The following is a 21,373-nucleotide window of genomic DNA, read 5'->3' on the forward strand; positions in this document are numbered from 1 at the left end:
GACATGCAGGAAATCACTTATTGGCTTAACTAGACAAAACATCAGTTCATTAAAGAAATCTGAATTTAAACATGTTCTCTATTGAAAACTATATAGAGAAATGTCATAAAGTTAAAATGAAAAAAAAAAAACAGGTGAGTTGATGTTTTTAGAAAAATCATTTTACAATTTATTCAACATTTTACAAGGAGTAAGACATCACAAACAAAAGTTTGTTTCCTCATAAATTAAACCCATCAAACAGTAAATGTTTTCCTCGAATGCTTCAAATATTCACATAGTTCAGATTTCTACTCAGGGGCAACAGTTCACATGTACATAAGTGCAAAAGTGATCTCAGTTTTACTACAACAACAATGAAGATTTTACCAATTTGGTTAATTTAAAGAAAACCCATAATATCAAAAGCAAAGAAAAGCAAGAAAGTCGACAGCAATGAGAAATAAAGATGCAGATTTTAGTTTAATTCTGAGAAATGTCCATCAGCGCTGACGGAGCATCAGGGCCACGCTAAGAAAACAATAATAAAATCACAAGAATAAAGTGAGGAGGATAAACTCCTATGACCACAAAGCTGAAATAATACAAGAATAAAATTGTAACATTACGAAAATAAATTCGTACGAGAATAAAGTTGAAAAAAATGAGAATAAAGTTGAACTACAGGAACAAACTTGCATGTTTGACTTTATTATTATAATATTGCGACTTTATTCCGGTGATTTTATTTATTTTTCCTTAGTCTGGCCTTGATGCTCGTCGTAATCAGCATCGCATGCAGCAGGGTGGTAGTGTTCCTGGGTATCCGAACTGGTTTCGTATCGGTTTCCCATAAGTCCACTGGGCCTCAGCCAAAGTCTGCTTGGCAGCTATTTTTATGACTGATAACAAAAGGCCTCCAGGAAGCTGTGAAATGTTCAGAGGTGACAAAAAAACGTAAAGAAACTAAAATCACAACAGGAGCCCGACCCCCACAGGCCCAAACATCAGGAGTCCTCGGCTGAGACGTCCAGCTTCCTCTGAGGGACGTAAACAGTCCTGGAGGCCGGCTGGCCGCTAACGGTTACCATGGCAGCCAGAGGCGAGAGCGGCACCGGCGTGTGGAAGAAGCTGTGCTGAGGGAGACCCGACGCTTTCGGCGTGGCCATCAGAGGCTGAAAGACAGAAAAATAAAAGAACTGATGGGAAGGAAGGCTGTGAGATGTCCTAGTTAAAGTTTTCACCTCCATTTTTTATTATGATTATTATTAAAAACTTGAGTTTAGAAATGTTCCAGCTGCAAACAAACGTTGCTCGGCTTCCTGAGGAATGACATGATTATCAGATAATCCACTCTGAACAAGAAGCCAAAGGAGAAAGAAAACATGGCAGGAAGAAACAAAGGAAGTAAAAAATGAAAGAATGAAGTAAAGAAGAAAGGAGGGAAAAAAGGAAGAAAGGAAAGAATGGAGGAAGGATGGAGGTCAACAAAAAGTATGGAAGGCAAAAAAAAATAGAAAGTATGAGGAGGAAAGAAGCAGAGAAGAACTGAAGGAAGGAAGAAAGAAATGGCCACCAACAGTAACGTGTACATTATGCAAACTCTCAGTCTGCGCCGATGAAGATCGGCCGTTTACCTGCTGCAGGCTGATCAGAGTGAGCGGCTGTCCAGGCAGCGCCGGCTGGACTGGAACCGGCGAGACGGGCTTGATGAACACCAAGCCTCTCGGCTGCAGGCCCAGCGGACCCAGAGCGGCGCCGGCGCCCTCTGGAGGCTGGGAGGACCCGAAGGCACCGGTCGGGCTGGAGATCAGACCCAAGTTCTGCAGCGTGAAGTTCAGGATGGCCGGGCTGGGACAGCTGACCCGACTGGGTTGGTGTGGAGAGGAGACGGCGGCGGCCGGGGGTTTGCTCAGGCGGAGGTTGGTAGGGGTCACTTCAAGGGCAGCGGCCGATCTGGAGCCTGAGGAGCAGATCAATCGTCAATACCGATTCCAATATTGATCTCACTTATCGATTCTCATCGAAATGATTTGAAATACGCACAAAGTTGTATTTAATTTAAAAAAGAAAATTGAAGCTTAAAAAATAATTAACATCTGAACATGAAATTATATTTTTTCCGCAGATTTTGTGGAGATAAATTTTCCTTTTTCAGGAAAAAAAATTTAAAAACCAAAAACTCCCATTTTTGTACATCCAATTGGGTCTCTACTGCTTCTTAAAACGTTGAAATAATCCAAGAATAAAATTAAAATAATCCATGACTGGAGTAATAAAATGAAAATAAAGTTTGAAAAAATGATACAAGAAAAACGATAAAAAATATATGAGAATAAAGTWAAAAAAAATACAAGAATAAAGTTTAAATAGTACAAGAATAAGGTAAAAAAAAATACAAGAATAAAGAAAAATTGATAGAGTATAAATAATATGGGAATAAAGTTGAAATATTAAAACTTTATTCTTTTATTTTTTCAAATTTATTCTCAATTTTATTTTTCTTATTTTCTCATCATCGCCCCATTACGCAGTCGTATTTTATGAATTCAACATATTATAAAAATGTTGCCCGTCATGTTACAGGAACACAGTCGACCCTCTGATGAGAGAAAACTGCACTTTTTAAAATAAAATGGCCGCTCATAATCTGGGACTAAGGTGGAGGTATTCACCTGCAGTCGGTGTTTGGTAGATGTAAGAGGACTTGTTGCTTTCTTCCCCAGAGTTCTGTAATTCCTTGTAGCTGATGAGGGATTGCTGAGAAATTGGGATTAAATATCCGGCTGGAACCAAAGTCTGGAGAGAACGAGACGGACTGGATGTTAAACCAAACGTTTTTCTCCCCTGAGCCCAGCGGAGCTGATCGCTCACCTCAGAGTGGATCTGTCCGGGTGTGAGCGGCACCGCCCTGACCGGCGTGAAACCCGCCTCGAGGTCAGAGGTCACCGGCCTGTCGTCTCTCTCCAGGAGGTTCTCCAGGCTGTGCTCCAGCGTCGGGCCGGCAGCACCGCCGGGGGTGTTGACGAACTCCGGGTCCAGGTGGAGCGCGCGAGGCGAGGGCCGGCTGACGAGGTGAGCGCCGCGGCGCGCCTTCAGGCGGGCCTGCAGGATCTCACCGAGCTTCGGAGAGCCGTCCTGCACGGAGCGAGGAAACGTCAAAGTCAGGGTTCAGACGCCTCAGGAAAAATCAAGCTTAAAGGTGAGTTTTCAAACTTTTCCAGCTAAAAGCAACGAAAATGTTTCAGTTATGACATCATTTATTTTATCAATAATGTCTTAGTATCGACATTCTGCAGCAGGAACGAGGTAAACTGAAATGGTGACTTAAAAATATCTGGTTCCAGCTGCAAATTACATTTTATAACTGCACTGCAAAAACACAAAATCCTTAAAAATATTAAAACTTCAATTAGTTGCTTTAAAGGTTTTTAGAGTCCTTAAATGTGCTTGATTGTAGAAACTGAGCCGTTTTGTATTAAAGTGCAATTAAACATTTGATTAAAAGACTACACTGCAAAAACACAAAATCTAAATATTGTAGTCTAGTTTCTAGTTCAAATATCTTAGAATTTGAAATAATAGAAAACTAACTTACAAGGGAATAACATTAAAAGACAGTTTTTAAAATGAATTTAAGGCACTTTAAGGATACGCCCGTCTAAATGAAAATAGTGAACATTACCATGGCAACAGCCCTCCATGCATCGTCTTTACCTTAAAGTTGGGGTCGGGCCGCCTGGCTTTCGAGGGGCTGCTCTCTGCGGTGGAACCCGGACGTTGGCGTTTGAGCGTCAGAGGACTGCTGTCGGACTCCCTGGACGCCGGTCGGCTCTTCGCCGCAGACGGCGCGTTCGGACTCTGGCCCATCTTGTCCTCGAACGTCATGGAGCGCACTGCGAGGCTCGTGGGCTGTGGCCTGGACAGAGCGTTGGACCTGAGGGAGGACGGGTGCAGGTAGACGGCGTAGGGCCCGTTGCCCCGCTGCCGAGGCAGCAGGACGGGGATCAGGGGCGAACACTGCGCCGGGATGAAGGTGACGGCGCCGGCAGCCTGCCCCGCTAGCGGCGTGCGAGGCGTTAGGTGGACTCCAGGCTCCTGACTCTGTGCTGTTAGCGGCACTTTGGGCGGGTCCATGTGACCGGAGGCGGGTGGCGGTAACCGCTCTGCTGCCGGGTCTCTCTCTGTAGCGGCCGGAGTTTCTTTTGGCCTGGAACAGAGGGAGAGCTCTGGGTCAAGAACCACCTTTCTCCTCATTTTGACACAAAATCAGTCTGCTAAGCCATCCATCCATCCATCCATCCATTTTCTTACATAGACCCTTGTCCCTCAGTGGGGTCGGGAGGGTTGCTGGTGCCTCCAGCTAACGTTCCGGGCTAGAGGCGGAAACCTGGACAGGTCACCAGTCTGTCGCAGGGCAACACAGAGACACAACCATGCACACACACACTCACACCCAGGGACAATTTGGAGAGACCAATTAACCTGACAGTCATGTTTTTGGACTGTGGGAGGAAACAGGAGTACCTGGAGAAAACCCACCATGCACAGGGAGAACATGCAAACTCCATGCAGAAAGACCGGGGCCGGGAATCGAACCCAGAACCTTCTTGCTGCAAGGCAACAGCTCTACCAACTGCGCCACTGTGCAGCTAAGCTGGCTAACGAAACAAAAAACTTTGTTTGGCAAATCTGCAGTGGTCGAGAAATGATTTACCAAGAGTAACAGAAAACGCTGAGTGAGAATATCAGACCAACATGGTTTATAAAACGATCCATTGTGCTTCCCTGAACAGGTTGTTATAGGTCTAAACATGTTCATTACATTTTTGCACAAAATCTTTCTCGCATAATGAGATTTCAGTCTGTCTGCAAAACCAGCTGACAAAACATGCTGGAGCTCATCTTGGGTTGCTAGGCAACAGGCCAGGCCTTTGCTGGGGTTGCTAGGTAACAGGCCGTGCTTTGTCAGGTTACAGTCCAAAGGCTTTTGTTCATTTTCCAGAAACAAAAAAACATTAACTTATTGCCAAAACCATCTAGGCGTTTTTTTTTAAAGAGCTTGTTCTGTTTTTAGAAGCAGTTAAAACCCAAAGAGAAACATAAAAACAAACTAAAGGTTTTAAAAACAGAAGCTGTAAAACCCCAAGGAGTGCATCAATGAAAAAAATACAGATTTTCCAAAAATGTATTCGATTTATCGTCTAACACTAGCAACAGGACCGTTATTCAGACCGTTACATTCTGCGGCTCCGTCTCACCTGGACTCCTGATCAAGTTTAATTTTACAAATAGCAGCAAGTTGGGCCATTTTGCTTGGAACATCCACGTTCGCTGAATCACCTGAGAACAAAGGAGGAAATGAATGTGTTAATCTGACAGCCTGAAAACCAGAGAGGTGGCTCCTTCCAGCGCCCCCTACTGACCGAGGACACACTTGGTGGGACTGCTGGGGGCGGAGTTGATTTTCCGCCGGTCGTCCTGAATGCTTTTCGCGAGCTTTATGAGGGACGGGTGCCGCGTGAAGCTGCGCTTGGCCCCCGATGACGGAAACAGGTTTTTGGCACAGTTTTCCACAGACGGTTCAAGGACTCGTTTCTTCTGGGATGGAAACTCGGACGAGGATTTTGACAAATCTGTTACAGAAGATGGAGAAGAGAAAATTCTGTAGCAAAAAAGAGATGAATCACACATTTTTCAAGTTTTCAAACTTTTCCAGATTAAAAACAATAGAAACTAAAAACAAGGCATAATTTGTTACTGTTTTTAATAATTTCTTGTGATGGTATTTTACATTCTATTTAAACTAAAAAATAGCTCAATTTAATGTAAATAGGAGTACATTTCAGCCCAAAGACTCAGACAGTTTTAGATTCATCTCAGAAATTTTCTAGAAAATTTTCTAGAAAATTTCGAAATCTTTTTAAATTTCTGAAAAGTTGAAAATTTGCAAGAAGATGTTGAGATTAATTTTCTGTAAAACTTTGGAAGTTCCTGCACTTCAAGTAAAATTTTTTGTATACATTTTTTCTCTCTCGCACATTTGTATCTAAAATGTTTTCCTTTTCCTCATAAATTTTCAACTACTGAAACCCTGAGGTTTTCTTATTTTCTATAAATTTTCCAAAATTAATCTCAAAGGTTTTTTGGGGGAAATGTTTCTATCTAAAATGAGCCTAATATGCCTTTATATACGTCAAAAAACAAAAATGCAAATTTAACAAAAATATCCCCAGTTTTAATAACCAACATATAAACACAAGACCGCTTTTACTTTATTTAGATTGAGCCATTAGGAAAAACAAATATTAATTTTGTTGAACAAATTGATTTGTGTAAAAGTAAAAGATGTTCCTGCTCAATTTAAATGCTGAAACACAAAATAAATGATAACTTGACTTTCTGTAAACTTTCCAAACCTTGAAAACACATCTTGGTGTGTTTCATGCATGAATTACTGTGCGTGAAAACAGGAAAGATTTGGGTTGATACCTTGAACCGGTGGAAGTTCTACCGGTCCGATCCATTTAAAGGCCGGTTTCCTTCCTCCTACTTCTGTAACGTGGAATTTCTCAATCAGCTTGAGGCTCCGCAGCACGTTGGCGATGTCGTACAGCCGCCTCACTTTGGCTGCAAACACACAAACAAGCAGTTAAACCATCTACTGTCAACACAAGCAAACATTTTACAAAACTAAAGTAGTTACTCCTCTTGGCTCTGATTCGTTGACATACATCATTAGTTAACCGATTTGAACCAATTTTAAAACTTTAATGAAGAATTAATCATAAGTTGATGAACTGTTTGCCTCCCAGGTCCAGAGATTGAACAAAGTCCCGTTTCTGAACTCACTCTTGAACTTGCTCTTGTCCTGATCTGCAACATGATCTTCTCCTATCAGGATCTTTGCAGCAACGTCCAGACTGACCACATGAGGGTTGGAGACCAGGAACAGCATGACGAACTTCTGGCTCATCACCCGAAGAGATTTATCTTTCCTACTGTTAACCGACGCTGGAAAGAAAGGAAGGATGCAGAGGGAAAACATTTAAAATCACCATGAATGGATTTATCATCAGGGCTACTATACATAGAACAGAAAGGAGTAAATCTGACAGACTAGAACATTTCTGAGCTTCAAAAGTGAAAAAATTGTTAGAAAAAACTCAGAAATTTTTACATTAATCTAAGAAATTTTCTAGAAATACCCCTACAAATTTCAGTGTTTGAAAAGTTGAAAAATTGGTAGATATTCTTGAGATATTGCTAGAAAAAAAATCAGAATATTTCATATTAATCTCAATTTTTTGAGAACTCAGAAATTTGAGTTTGAAAAGTTGAACAATTTCCAGAAAAAAAAGAAAAAACATTTTGACTACCGTAATCACAGAAATTTACTTATAAAAAATTTCTGAACTTTTTCTAGAAAATGTTCCAACTTTCTGTTTTTTCCATAAAGTAAGATTAATCTCAAAATTTCTGAGTTTGTTGGCAAAAATGTACTCTTCCTTTTATTCTGTCATAATAATCTGTAAAACCGTTTCTGTTTTCACCTGCTTTGAACTCGACTCCTGGATGCTCCACGAAGAAGAGCTCCTTCTGCTCGCCGCCCTCCGCCTCGTTCTCCTTCTCCTCCTGACTGAAGTCGAACTCCCGGTCCGCCACGCGCTGCCGGATCTGCTGCATCTGCTGGCCGTACCGGTGCGTCTCGCCGACGCTCCTCAGGATGGCCAGCGTCTCGGCCAGCTTGGTCCGGCCGTGCCAGGAGTAGCGGTTCTTAGCCGAGCGGCTCACCATGTGGAGGCTCTCCAGAACGTTCATGATGTCATAGATGCGCCGCCGCTCCACACCTGAGACCAATAATCAAGAGCTGTCCAATCAACTGAAAGGAAAATAACTGATTTCAACTAACAGACAAAGAAAATAATAGAATATTTACAAGTCCTGTTAGGACAAAAAAGAGTAAATTTCCACCAGAAAATTTAGAAATTTTCTGAACTCCAAAGTCAAAAAATTTGCTTGAAAAAATGTAACATTTTGTGATCTTAAAAAACAACAACAACAACAAAAAAAAGTCCAGAAAAACAAGAAAAAATTTTGCATTTCAAAAGTTGAAAATTTGACGTTTGAAACTCAGAAATTTCCCCATTTTTTTTCTTGGATGTTTCTGAGATTAATATAAAAGCCTTGTATTTTTATCTTTGCTCCATTGACATTACAAACATAAAAAGTTAGTGAAAGTGGACGCTGCACCACCAAACGCATAAAAATGAGAGAACATAAAGAAGACCGTCTCTCAGTTTGTGTCAACCACTTTCACCTCTTTCCAGTTGACGACTGGTGTGAGACTCACACGCTCCTTGGTTTCAGTTTTCTCGTCTGGTGTTGCAAGATATTTTTCAAAATGGCTGTCATAGCTCAAATGGAGAATTTATGTTTGCATCAGATTTTTTGTGCAAACCAAAAAGTCAGATTCAGTAACCAGTAATTTGCTAAACAAAAAACTTTGCTCCGGTAACAGTACAAAAAAATAAAAAAATAACATTAAGTGGATCATCTCTCAGTCTGTCACACACATCAGTTTTAGTTTTGGCAATTGATTTTGCTGCATATTGTTACTTTAAAGTTGTCTGAGTAAGATGAAAACATAATCAACATAAAGTTCAAATCATGAAAATCTGTAACATTTTATGTCAATATGACGGCCATCTTGAAAAATGTTATTCATCCTGAAATTCAAGTGAATAATGAGAAAGTTTTTATGCTTGTATCCTCACTTTAAAGACTTTTTTATTTTACAGTAGTATGCAGCACTAGTTGAGGAAATGCAGACGTACTGAGCTCTGTAGCGACGTCGTCCAGGCAGATGTCAGTCAGAACTGAATCCGGGTAATCTGGGTACCGGGCCAGAAACTTGTGACACAACAAACCCAGACTCTTATCTTTCCTGCTGATCATTTTCTCCGACTCATCACCGTTTTCTGAGTCCTAAAAGAAAAAAATCCAATCAGAAATACATCTCAAAACTCATCTTACTCACCAGTCCCGTCGGTAGAGCTGTTTACCTGTGTCGGGTCCAAACCGTCCCGGTCGTCGGCGTCCATGCACAGCTCCTTTTCCCTGTTCCGGATCTCAGGACTGGCGGCGCTGATCAGCATTTTAAGGTTGGAGGTCGGCGTCCAGGGGTCAACTGAACCAGCCTCCGCTCTCTTTTTGGGCGTCGTGAAGGGCCCCATTGAGCTGTCGTCTCTTCTGATTTCTTTGGAGGATTTAAAGAAGTTTGGGCTCAAACAAAACCATCGTCCTAACATGGTGGAGAAAGAACACTGGTAAGACCCGCAATATCAGTTAAACATGTACATAATGACAACAAAACACCACTAACAGTCAGTATTTTTACTTTAACTGGTTATCAGTACCATTATTTTACTTTATCTAACATTCTTGGAAAAAATAAGCTTTATATTAACATTTTTAATGTTTACACTTTTGTTATTTATTCAAACCCAACTTTGGTAAGTCTAGTGTGCAAGGACAGCTTCTAATAATGTAAAAGTAACTTAGTTTAACAAACATGTTAGACTGAGTTCTTCAACTTTCTCATTGTTTTTCACATTATAACCACAAACTTCAATCCATTTTATTGAGCATTGTTTTCAGCATTTCTTTCAACAAATATAAATCTGAAAAATAACTAAATAAAATCAGCCTTCAGAAGTCACCTTATTAGTTAATCAAGTTGATGTGCAGTTTAATCTGAATATAAATCCAGTTCTGTGAACCATTAGTGTACAATCAGCGTCATAAAATGACAAAATGTCAAAATTCTTGTACTCTACAACAGATTTATACCTAGTTAATATGCAAAATAAGAAGTTTGGGCATCCCTACTCTATTAAAAGATTATTTTCGAATAGCAGAGTTCTAAAATAGCTAAATAAAGATCGATTATTTATCACCTGTCTGTGCTGAATCGCATGAGAGGTACAAATTATTGAAAATATGTTTTAAAACTATATAAACTAGTGCACAGATATTGGCGGTAACTGACATACATTCCATCGAATCGCAGTGCTCAACGGCTCAAAAAGCCCCGCCCTTTTAACCAGAATCACCCAATGGGAGCTCGCGCTGAGACAGCGCGGCGGAAGTGAATGTCGGCCCGCGCAGGTAAGCTATTTTTTTGAAATGCTTGGCGCGGAAGATCTCCGTGCATAAACAGCGGCGGATTCCGCTAAAATCTCACATTTAAAGCCACAAACAGACTTATTCAAGAAGCTTACGGCCAAGAAAGGAACGCTGTCTTTTCAAAACCGTCTAGATTGAAGCAGAGGGAACTCGCAAAACGAGTTAATCTAGTCACGATTCCGCACTTCAACCGCTTTAAACTTTGACACACTACACAGAGTTGGATGTTTTCTGTTAACCACCAAGGAAACATGAACGCTTTGTAACCGTTTCCACTTAAATACTCACCAAAATCCACGAAGCGATCCCCTTCCTCATAGAAAAATTCCCATCTTCAAAGTATCGCTCCAAAGATAAAAGTTGTGCCGCTAAAACGAGCTTTTTAAAGTGGAAGATCGGGATTTTCTTCAAGCAGAGAAAAACAAAGTCCGTTAGTTTTGACATTAAATCTACTCGTCTCTTGGTTTCCCTCCTCCTGCCAACATCCGCGGTCTTGTGATCAACTTTACTACAGTTGTGGGGAAACTTTGCCCAGTTTGTGATGATGACCACCAGCATCTGACCCGCCCAGTTGGAGCATGCGCACTAAAGCTTCCCCCCTTCCTGACGCCAAACCGTGAAGGAGGCGGGTTTTTAAAATCAGAAACTATTTCCTCATGTTCCCCACGTTTCTGTTACTCTGCGCCCATTCGGCGCCAAAGCCAACCTGGGAAAAAGACAAACAGCCAAACCCTAACAAACCTAATCTGGTCCAGGACTTACATAATCAGTTGTTACATCATTGTATAATAATCATATTTTTATGACCTACATCCAGTCCACGCTAAAAGAAAAAAAAGTCTCAGATACAATAAAGAAAATATAGTTTCGAAGAAAACCACAACTGTGTTTTCTATACGACTATATAAAACCGAATAATTACCACTTGTCCAATCATTTTAGTTTAATAATGGACAGAAAAAGGTGAATATATGATATTTGGTGAAAATTGTAAGTCTGTACATTTGAAATAGTTCAAAAACTATTCAAATGTGCAAGGAGTCATCTACCACAGCCACTGAAAATAATTTTATAAAAGTAATTTTCCGCAAAGAATAAAAAAAGTTAAATTAATCTCAGAAAGTTTGTAGAAAAAAAGTTTTAATTTTCTGAGCTTGAAAAGTAAAAAAAATTGAGAGAATAAATTCAGAAATTTTGAGATTTGCTTCAGAAATTTTTCAGGAACGAAATTTCTGAGTTTCAAAAGTGAAAATGCAAATTTTTTACTTTCAGAGCTCAGGAAATTTCCTGTTTTTTGTAGAATTCTTCTAGATTAATCTCATAATTTCTGAATATTTTGGTGGAAATTTACTCCCCTTCATAGTCATTAGATAAAAGGTTCATTTACGCCTGATTTAAAGGTGATAGTTAACCCTTTGCTGTCACTTTTTGTCCTAGAGGGGCAACTACAGGCTAGCCACAAAATTCATTATATTAAAAATGCAAAATTAGTTTGAGTTTTTTAGTTTGTTTTACTTGCTCAACAATTAACAAAATTTTTATTAAATCTAATGATCCAAAGAGCTTCGGACTGTTGACGTATTAAAATAAAAACAGACAATTGTTTTTCATTTTGTTGGCCAATTTTTCCACCTTGAAAACATTCATAAAAGCAAAAGTTGATTGAGCAGAAATAGAAAAGTGTAGCAAACTACTGTCTGTCTGTCATTGTCAATAAGAGTCTGTTTTAATAACTTACCTAGTTCAATAATAACAGTAATAATAATAATGCTGATAAATCTGTTTCTGTTTCTACATAAAGAAAATGATCCCTGTATTTTTTTTTTTTGCATAATTAGTGTTCATATGTTGTATCATACCTTTTAACTGTTTGTGTAGTTGGTAATGTATTTCTGAAAGCTACATGATCATATTAGTGATAAAAGGTACATTTAAAAACATTTTAAACAACATGCAAAAATCTTAAATTTAGTTTATTTTTACATTTAGACTCTAAACAGTAAAGATTTGATGTGTTTAAAGAGATATTGATGGGTAATGCAAACTTTCTGAAGGCATTTTAAAGTTTTTCTGAAATCGCTTTAAGTTAAGATTTGTATTATCAATGTGTGAAAATGGACAGACTGTGTGGTTTAAAGTTATACAAAACAAATTAGTTTTACTTTGATTTATTTGCTGAAATTGAAAATTTCTAAGAACTTTATATTTTTGATCAGGCCCAAAATGGAAATGAGTTTAATGCCCCTGAAATATGGAATAAAAACAAGTGAACCACGGACTATTTTGAATTTAAACAAGACTAAAGAGTGAGATCTCTGCGAGGATATTGGTCCGAGGGCTTGCTCTCGTCACCAGCCTCTGCGAGGATATGGGTCCGCGGAGGCTGGGGACGAGGGCTAGCCCTCTGCTAGCTGCTCTGCTAGCTGCTAGCTACACAGACAGCTATTGAGTGTCAGATCCACTGCCACTTGACTCTCACAACCTCTATATGAGCTGAAAATTAATATTTCTATATACACACAGCCATATGTCACTGTTGTATCTTTCATTTTTGCCTGGAACCAGATTCAAACCCTGGTCTCCCAGGTGAACGACTGGTGACATAACCATTGAGCTACACAGACAGGTATTGAGTCTCAGACCCACTGCCACTTGACTCTCACAACCTCTACATAAGCTGAAAAATAACATTTATATATTCACACAGACATATGTCACTGTTGTATCTTTCATTTTTGCCTGAGCCTGGATTCGAACCCTGGTCTCCCAGGTGAACGACTGGTGAGAGTCAGCTTGTGAGTGTGCGAGCCACTGTCTTATGAATGATCTGACCAAGTTTGAAGCCGATCGATCGAAATCCCTAGGAGGAGTTTGATAAGATGCGATGGCTGTAAACTGCCAAAATGGTGTCAAAATCGGAACTTTGATCCAAAATATCTGACTTCCTTCATACTTACACTATCACATTAATTGTAAATTCTGAGCGTCTTGGGGAGCTCTACAAGTGTGCCAAATTTTAAGTCCGTACAAGAAAGTAAGTGAATAGGAAAGGGTCTTTTGAATGTTCCTAGGTGGCGCCGTTAAGCCGTTTCTTTTGCGATTTTTGCAAAGACCTTAAAATACGTAAATTTGACACGGGCTGTATGYGTCTGCAAAGTTTGGTGAGATTTTCAATATGATAAAGCCCCCAAAAAGCCAATTCATTTGGCAAAAGAATCATAATAAACAGCACAATTTCAATAAGCCTACGCAGCGCTTAGCTGCTCGGCCTAATTAATACTAATGGCTTGCACCTGGACTTGACGGATTGTACCACATTGATAGAGGAGGAGGGATACAACAAAAGGAGAATTTACAAGGTCTGATTTTTTTTCAGGAACAAGAAAAATTTATTTGAGTAATATTTTGTAACTTATATTTCATTCAATATTTCAAAATTAAATAGTTTTTCATACATTTTTCATTAATTTAGAGGCAACAGTTAGATGGTTGTCACTTCCTCTGTTCAATCAGTTAATAATGTTTATTTGCATAGCGTATTTCAGCAGCAGGGGAGTTCAAAACGCTTTATATCATAAAACCAAAAACTGTTGTCTAATGGCAGGTTGGCTGATGGACCTGCCAATAGACAATTTAGACTACCTAGACAATCTGCATGTATGCAGATTGAGATAACGACAAAATATCAATCTTTAAAGTTTTGTGCAAACAGTAACACACATGATATTTTTGGCACTTTAAATATTTTTTAAATAAATGCTTTTTATTTTTATATTTGTAATTCTGTATTACTCCATGACTAGTTATCCCTTCTTTCAAATTCAAAAAATACTTTATTGATCTTAAAAGGGAAATTAAATTTACAAAAAGCTTGGGTCCTCTACCACAGGCCTTGGTGCGTGAGTGGTCTTTATATTAGCAGTTCCCAAAGCTGTGCTTCTCTGTATCAAGAAGTCTGATGTTTCTCCAGGTATTTGTTTGAGCCACTCTTCTAGTTTAGGGGTCATTACTCTGAGGGTTTCAGTGACCACAGGCACTACTATTGCCTTCACCTTTCACATTCTTTGTAACCACCCAAGACCCAAACTCCTGCATGACATGCATTATTAATTCGTCTTTGATATTTGGGCTGATTGGGACCTAATGATTCCAAAAACAATCATCTTTTTACATGATATGTGGACATCTTTTTTCTCAGAAAACCACGTTTAGCACCATGGTAAATTTATACAGTTACTAACTTTTGTAAACACTGAACATCTTGAGTCTAACCTGTAATGTCTTATAATCTTCCACCACCTCTAAGTGATAAAAAATGGCCTGAATGGCATGAAGCCCCTGCTGGGGCAATATTCCCTAATATTGATGACAATATTCCCTAATATTGTCATCAATATTCTGGTTTTGATCGTTTTTAAGTGACGTGTCTCCATTTCGTCACCAGGTGGCGGTAGAGCACTCCTTATGAAGAATCACCATGACAACACGCGTTCGGCTTCGAGGATGCTGGGAGAAAAGAACACGAAGCTCTCTGTGACGTAATGTGATGACGTTGGAAAGAGAGCGAGCGGGACCCCGGTGCTGCCTTCAGGCGCGGCTCCAAAATCTTAAAGCCGACGCCAACAGGAAACATTTACTGACTTTAGGACTGTAAAGAGGAATCATATGAACCTTTATTATTAAATAAAAGATTGTTGTGATTGTTTAAAATACACTGACGTTTGTATCAAAGGCAAGAAAATAAATGTAAACATGTTTAGTCATTTAAATAATGGTGAAGTTTGCCGTTTTAAGCTGTTTGACCCTTAAAACACTTAGTAACTGTTTTTAGATTATGACTTTTTAATAGCTGGCTAAAAAATAAACAGCCATGAATCATAAGGGGAAATATAAGCTTACTTTTCTTTGATTTCAAACCTATGGCAGCCATTTTGACAAAGGAAAAAAAACATAACCCCCACCCCTCTCATAAACAATAAAAAGTAAAACTTATGTTACCAAGTGGAATCACAAAATGGTGGACGTGGTTAATGCAAATAAATGAACTGATGATGAGTTCAGTTACATTTTACTTTAGAAACTTTTTAAAAGAAAAGTCCAAAGAACGTCCATGACAAACTGAAGATACAGACATTAATAAATGCTGTTAGTTTATCATGCTATGCTCCTGTTAACTTTAAATTGGGATTTGCATCTAGAAATGAAATAAACATAACTGTATTCCAGGTAAAATTTAAAAACAACTGACCTCATATGTAATATATCACCAATATATGCTGATAACAATGTGTTTCTCTGAATTTTATGCTTATAAACAAGGTAGCAACACTATTTCCCATGTTACAAATGGAACTAGTACTCTTTCTTAATAAGTATTAAGGAATTATGGGTGCTGTGGTGGCGCGGGGCAAAGCATGACCCACATATTGAGGCTTTAGTCCTCATGGTGATGGTCGCAGGTTCGATTCCCAGCCTGGCGACATTTGCTGCATGTCTTCCCCCCTCTCTCATTACCCTCCTTCCTGTCAAACTACTTTCAAATAAAGGCCACTAGAGCCTACAAAACTTAAAAAAAAGTATTAAGGAATTATTTACTAATGGAAAGTGTACTCAGATATCTGTAGTAGAAAATAGACAAAAAAATATAAGATCAAAATATCTACCATTTAAGATTACATAATCAGATGGCTCAAAATATGTTATGTGGAAATTTTGGTATTTTAAAAATGAATATGAAAATAATTTATGTAAATTACAAAATAAAGCAAAAGAAACATTTTTCCAAATCAATGTCTTTCAAATTAAAACTAATGAAACTAACAAAAATAGCAAATGTGTGAATTTTTGCTTTAAACAAACTTATTACTCAAGGAAAACAACCACAAAGGCAGTGAAAAAATATAAATAAATTAGTACATTTAAATAACTTTGTAGTAGATTTTTATTTCAGCTAAACTAACCTAAACTAAACATAGTAAAATTACTATTAAAGGTAATTTTCCCCTCAAAAAGTTACTCAAATAAATGCAATGGATTAAATATAACTAGTTACTTCCCACATCTTAAAAACCTTTGGTCTATACAACCCAACAAGTTATAATTTATTAAGTTAATAAAATTTTCTTACGTGGACAAATAACTAATTCTCAAATTATCTTACCAAACCAGAAGAAGATTAATTAATTTACCTCTTTTTCTTCTTATATTCTTTCAGATTTTTCTCGAGCTTTCCTCGCCGCTAACATTTCCGACAGCCCCTGAACGCATCACCGGGCTGCTCCGCTTCAGCTTGGAGCGGGCAGCGCCACGCATGAGTCAGGGAGCGACCTCTGAAGGAAGCGGAGCATCTGGGTGAGCATCTCTTCATTCCGTGTCTTTTTGTTTTTTTCTTAATGTTTTGGTCGGAATGGTGAGTTTACGGGAAGCTCGGAACATCCGTCGCTTTTTTTGCGTCTCTCTGTCAGATACTCAGTTATTCTCCTGCAGGGATGCTGCGGTGGCAATTTGTTCCACATTGTAACTCTTGACTTGATGTCTGTCAGGGCGGAGGAGCTGCTGCAGATTATGACTGCTTTCAGCGCATAAAGTTGGATTATTGAACGAGATTTGTGACGCTTTGGGGGAACTATTTAAGAGCTGCACACATGCAGCAATTAGGCGGCAATTTGTCTAATTAGCTAACCGGCTTTCTGTGACATAAGTTCAAATGGAGCATTTAAAGGCTGTTGCTAGGGAAGAAAAAGTTTAAAATGATTTACATGTCACATAAGATTTTTTTTTTTTTTGCATTTCATTATTCAGTTTGGATTGATTTCTTTTTTTATTATTTATTTAAAATAAATAACGTTTTCTGGAGTATATTCCCCAGAAAACTTAAGGCCACCAAACAAGATTTCAAACATTTGTTTTAGGGCCATGGTATATAGATAAAAAAGAAGATTTTTTGCCAAAAATAAACTCAGAACTTTTTAGAATGACCTCAGACATTTTCTAGAGAAAACCTGGAAATCTCTGAGCTTGAAAAGTAGAAAAATTGCAAGAAATAATCTCAGAATTTTTTATGTTATTTTTGACATATTTTCTAGAAAAAAAACCCTGAAAATTTTCTCAGTTTGTAAAGTTGAAGATTTTTGATTTTTGGAAATGTTTCTAGTAAATTTATCAGACCTCAAAGTTTCAGATTTTTTTGTACCATTTGTTTTAGATTACTCAGAAATTTTATGGGAAAAAACTAGAACATTTATGACCATCAAAAGTTTTCTAAAAAAAAAAAAGGAGACTAATTTAAAAATTGTCTAGAATTAAGACATGAAAATTTCTGATTTTCAAAAGTCAATTTTTGTCAAGTTTTCTGAGTTGGCAAAGTAAAAAATGTTAAACTTTTGAAACTCAAAATTTCCAAGTTTTTTTTGTCCTGAAAGAAAATCTGAGATCTCAAAATTTCATAGTTGTTTTTCTCTCTCTTTTTTAGAGTAATTGCAGAAATGTTCTAGAAAAAAACGTGAATTTCTGAGTTTGAGAAATCAAAACATTACAAGAAAAAACACAAACTTTGAGATCAATCTGAGAATTTTTCCAGAAAAATCTACATTTTTGAATTGCAAAAGTTCAAAATTTTCTCTGGAAATTTTGAGTTTCTCAGAATTCTGACGTTTCTTTCTCCAAATTTTGACTTTTTTCAGAAATGTAACTTTTTCCCCTTAGAATTTTTACTCTAAACTTTTGACATCAAAAGTCAGAATTCTGAGAAACTCAAAATTTCCAAAAGCTGAACATTTTTGACATTTGGAAATTGTAAGTCTCTCAATATTCTGGTCCTATTTTTCTCTTTTGACTTTTTCCTCAGAATTTTTACTTTTTCTCCTCACAATTTTTTCTTTAATCTCACAATTCAGTTTTTCTTTTCTCAGAAATCAGAATTATGAGATCTAAAATCAGATTTAATATTTTTGTATTCAGTGGCACTAATCTCCCTCCGTAGGCCACATCTTGAACACGTTGTCAGCGAATGTTTTTCTCTCTGTTCTGTTCCAGAGAAGCGTCCAGGTTGCGTCTCCATCAGGATGCCCTCAGCACCGTTTGGGGTCAAATCTGCAGAGCGTCCATGATGTTTTTTTGCAGCGTCGCCTCGGGCGCAGACGCTCGCTCCAGTTCTGCTGCTTGGGACCGGAAAGCGCAGGAAGCCGCCGTCAGGAAGCATTATGCCTGAGGACGCGGCTGAGGTTGAGGGTCCTGTTTTTGACGAGTTGATGGACAGGAATCTCTTCCCTGCCTGTGGATTTGACATTCATGCACCATAACTGGGAATCGGTTGGGAAGGTGGACTGAAATACTCTGAGCAGGTGTTTCCCTTCGTTCCTGAAAAGGTTTGGTGTTTGGGTGGGAGTTCGGGGTCAAAGGTTGGATATTTGGCGGTTGGATGAAGATGGAGGCCGGAGCGGAGGCGAGCCCACATCAGCACCAGAGGAGGAAGCCTGTGCTGCATGGACTGGAGGACCAGAAGAGGGTGAGTTAACCACACAATCTTCTGCTTCTGTTTTCCCACCACCGCTGCTTCTGGCTGGTGTTTCACTGAGAAACAAGCAGAACTTAAGATGAAGAGTTTGAGTTTAATTTATTTAAAGTTTACTTCCGACAACATGGGAGCATGTGTGATTGGGTCAGAGCAGCAGACGGACCACATGAAGCAATCTGGGATGGTTTTCTGGTTGCATGGAAGAATTTATTAGAATTTTCTGACTTTGAATTTGAACTTTAATCTCAGATTTATGACTTTAAACTTCTGCGGTAGGATTAATTGTTATCGTAACTCTTTCTCTCCATGTTGGCTGTTCTCTGCATTTTAATGGAAATGGTTTTATATGGAAACATTCCTGTCGCTCATACAAAGTGAATTTAGCTTGTCGCAATAAGCAGTTAATCAGTTAATCGTATGATAAATTAATTTCCATTCCAGTGATTAATATTAATCCATGTTGTTTGTGGTTTCTGTTGTTTCTGGGTTCTGTGTTTCATTTTGGATATTAAGTTTGTAAAATTAACATTTATTGATTAATAAAGAGCAAACTTGTGTTGTTATGTCCAGGGAATGATCAACAATATCATCATTTATCTCGATAATCACTGGAACAATTTATCGTCCTGCAGGTTTTGTTGCTGTTTGTGCTGCTCTGTGGTAGAATGTTTTGGAAGCTGGTTCGTGTTTTCTCTGTTTTCCGTCTCGCGTTTCGCCACCCAGAGGTTTGTTGCTGATTGCAGAACGCAGTGTGATGTGTTGGGTCATGATCCTGACGGTTTCATCACTCTGTGCTGCTTTGTATCTGGGCGCTGTTGCAGAAACACTCAGAAATGTCAGAGGATCTTGTGGGTTTTTTCTCTCTCTGTCGCTCAAAGTGAGCAGAGATTTCTTCTTCTTCTTCTTTTGGCTGTGATTGATTGGATTGGGCATTAGTCGTCTTTGTTTTTAAAGCAGAGATGCAGCGAATTGCTCCTGCTGTGCTGCGGTGGCCGTTGACACGCGGGGCGGCCATAATGTGCAGAAAAACCCAACCAAATCAAACAGGGTTCATGCTTTCTTCATGCTCTTATGCTGTGGTTTATTGAAAAACGCTGTTTTGTGGTTGAGCCGCTTCTTGTTTTATGAAATTGTGAATGTGTTTTGTTGAATTTGTGGGTCTTTTTCATGCAAGCTGAACAGATCAGAAACATCTGTTTGGATTTTTTTCCTTGCAAATGTGCAAAAAAGGGATTTTTATGTGCAGAAATGCCGCTGATATAGTCTACGAAGTTCTCTCCAAGTCAATAAAACGATTTTAAATTGGTCTCTAAAATAAATCGGAAGCTGCATAAGGATTGGAATCACATGTGAAAACCTGACTGCGGCATTTTGTTTTACTAAGACGAGTTTATAGAGCATTGGAATAATCCAATCTGAATAAAACAAAAGAATATATGATTATTTCCAGCTCAGAGCGTGAGATAATAGAGCTTAGTTTGGAAAAATTTCTTAAAAAGAACCAATCAGAGTCTTCAAATGCAGTTAAAGTGAAACCAGAATTAAAGTTTGTTCCAGTAAAAAGCAAGCAGGCATTTTTCAGGTTCAAAGGTAATTATTTCAGCTTTTTTCTTCATTTAATTGAAGAAAATTATGAGCCTCCCACGGCTTTTAATATAATCAGATATCTGAGGTTTGGCATCAGCCGATGGGAAAAACGGCTCAGAATGACTTAAAATGTTTTTTTCTTTAAAACATAAACGTACTGATTTACACATTTATTTTATAAATGCAGCAAAATAGGTTCACAAGCTGTTTAAATATAAAAAACCAACTTTAAATTGTTTAATCAGTGCATTTAGGAGAATAACAGCAAAATAAATGAGCAAAAAAACGCATAAAAACAAAATTCAACAAACCTTCTTTTAAATAGTTCAGAAAAATCTAGAAATAACATAAAATAAATAATAAAGAATGACGTCACTCAGAGCACAAAGCATAGAATGAGACTGAATAGATCCGCCCTTGTGGAACGTTACCATACCTGATCTAGAATATGTTTTCAATATTGGGACCAATCTGTGGAGACATAAAACTGAAAGTCATCTGCATAGAAGTGATTAAAAATGTTCCCAAAATGCAACAAAAACAAGAGGCACCAAAACAGAACCTTGATGTTCACCAGAAATGGAGCCATTGAATGTCGGGCTGGAAAAATGTCTCCGTTCTTCAAACATACGTTTCTTTCAGCCAGTTGGTGAAACTCTCTTTTTATAAAACTAACTTTACAAATGTTTGAATCAACCTGGGATTTAAGAATTAACTTCTAAAAATCAGAAAAACGACATAAAATCATGTTTACACTGCAAAAACACAAAATCTTATCAAGTAATTTTTTTGTGCAAATATCTGAGTACACTAAAAATAAGACAAAACAAACTTATCAACTTTTCAGCTAGAAATAGGAGCTTGTTTTAAGTCTAATTCCTTAATATTGACGACAAAGTTCAGGTTTCAGTACTTCTTCATCAAAATTAAGGAATTGTTTACTAAATACAAGCTCCTTTATCTTGTTTTAGAAAGTTACTTGTAAATTAGTTTTGTTGTATTTCAAGTTTTCTTAGATATCTGCAATATAAACCTGATGAAAATTACTTGGTAGGATTTAGTGTTTTTGCAGTGTAGAATAAAAACTAGTCATTTCAGACCAGT

The 21,373-nt window shown here is 38.2% G+C and overlaps 1 protein-coding gene and 1 long non-coding RNA gene across 2 annotated transcripts in view; one reads left to right on the plus strand and one right to left on the minus strand.

Moving 5' to 3' along the window:
- Positions 1 to 139: 139 nt before the first annotated feature.
- On the minus strand, positions 140 to 10,874 carry e2f8 (E2F transcription factor 8). Its single transcript, XM_008405969.2, has 13 exons — positions 10,456 to 10,874; positions 9,045 to 9,283; positions 8,817 to 8,967; positions 7,533 to 7,829; positions 6,832 to 6,993; positions 6,472 to 6,609; positions 5,406 to 5,615; positions 5,241 to 5,322; positions 3,697 to 4,189; positions 2,854 to 3,117; positions 2,655 to 2,778; positions 1,617 to 1,942; positions 140 to 1,154 (listed from the first exon to the last, which is right to left on the minus strand). The coding sequence occupies exons 2-13, from the start codon at positions 9,213 to 9,215 to the stop codon at positions 987 to 989; spliced, it is 2,586 nt and encodes an 861-aa protein (XP_008404191.1). The 5' UTR covers positions 9,216 to 9,283; positions 10,456 to 10,874; the 3' UTR covers positions 140 to 986.
- A 5,535-nt stretch (positions 10,875 to 16,409) lies between these two features.
- The window catches only part of LOC108166195 (uncharacterized), a 6,430-nt gene continuing 1,466 nt past the window's right edge, over positions 16,410 to 21,373 (plus strand). The window contains exons 1-2 of the long non-coding RNA XR_001776471.1: positions 16,410 to 16,518; positions 18,202 to 18,673. This is a non-coding gene — a long non-coding RNA (uncharacterized LOC108166195). The remainder of the gene's footprint in view (positions 16,519 to 18,201; positions 18,674 to 21,373) is intronic.

This window comes from Poecilia reticulata, linkage group LG3 (genome assembly GCF_000633615.1).
Source record: "Poecilia reticulata strain Guanapo linkage group LG3, Guppy_female_1.0+MT, whole genome shotgun sequence".
Lineage (NCBI taxonomy): Eukaryota > Metazoa > Chordata > Actinopteri > Cyprinodontiformes > Poeciliidae > Poecilia > Poecilia reticulata.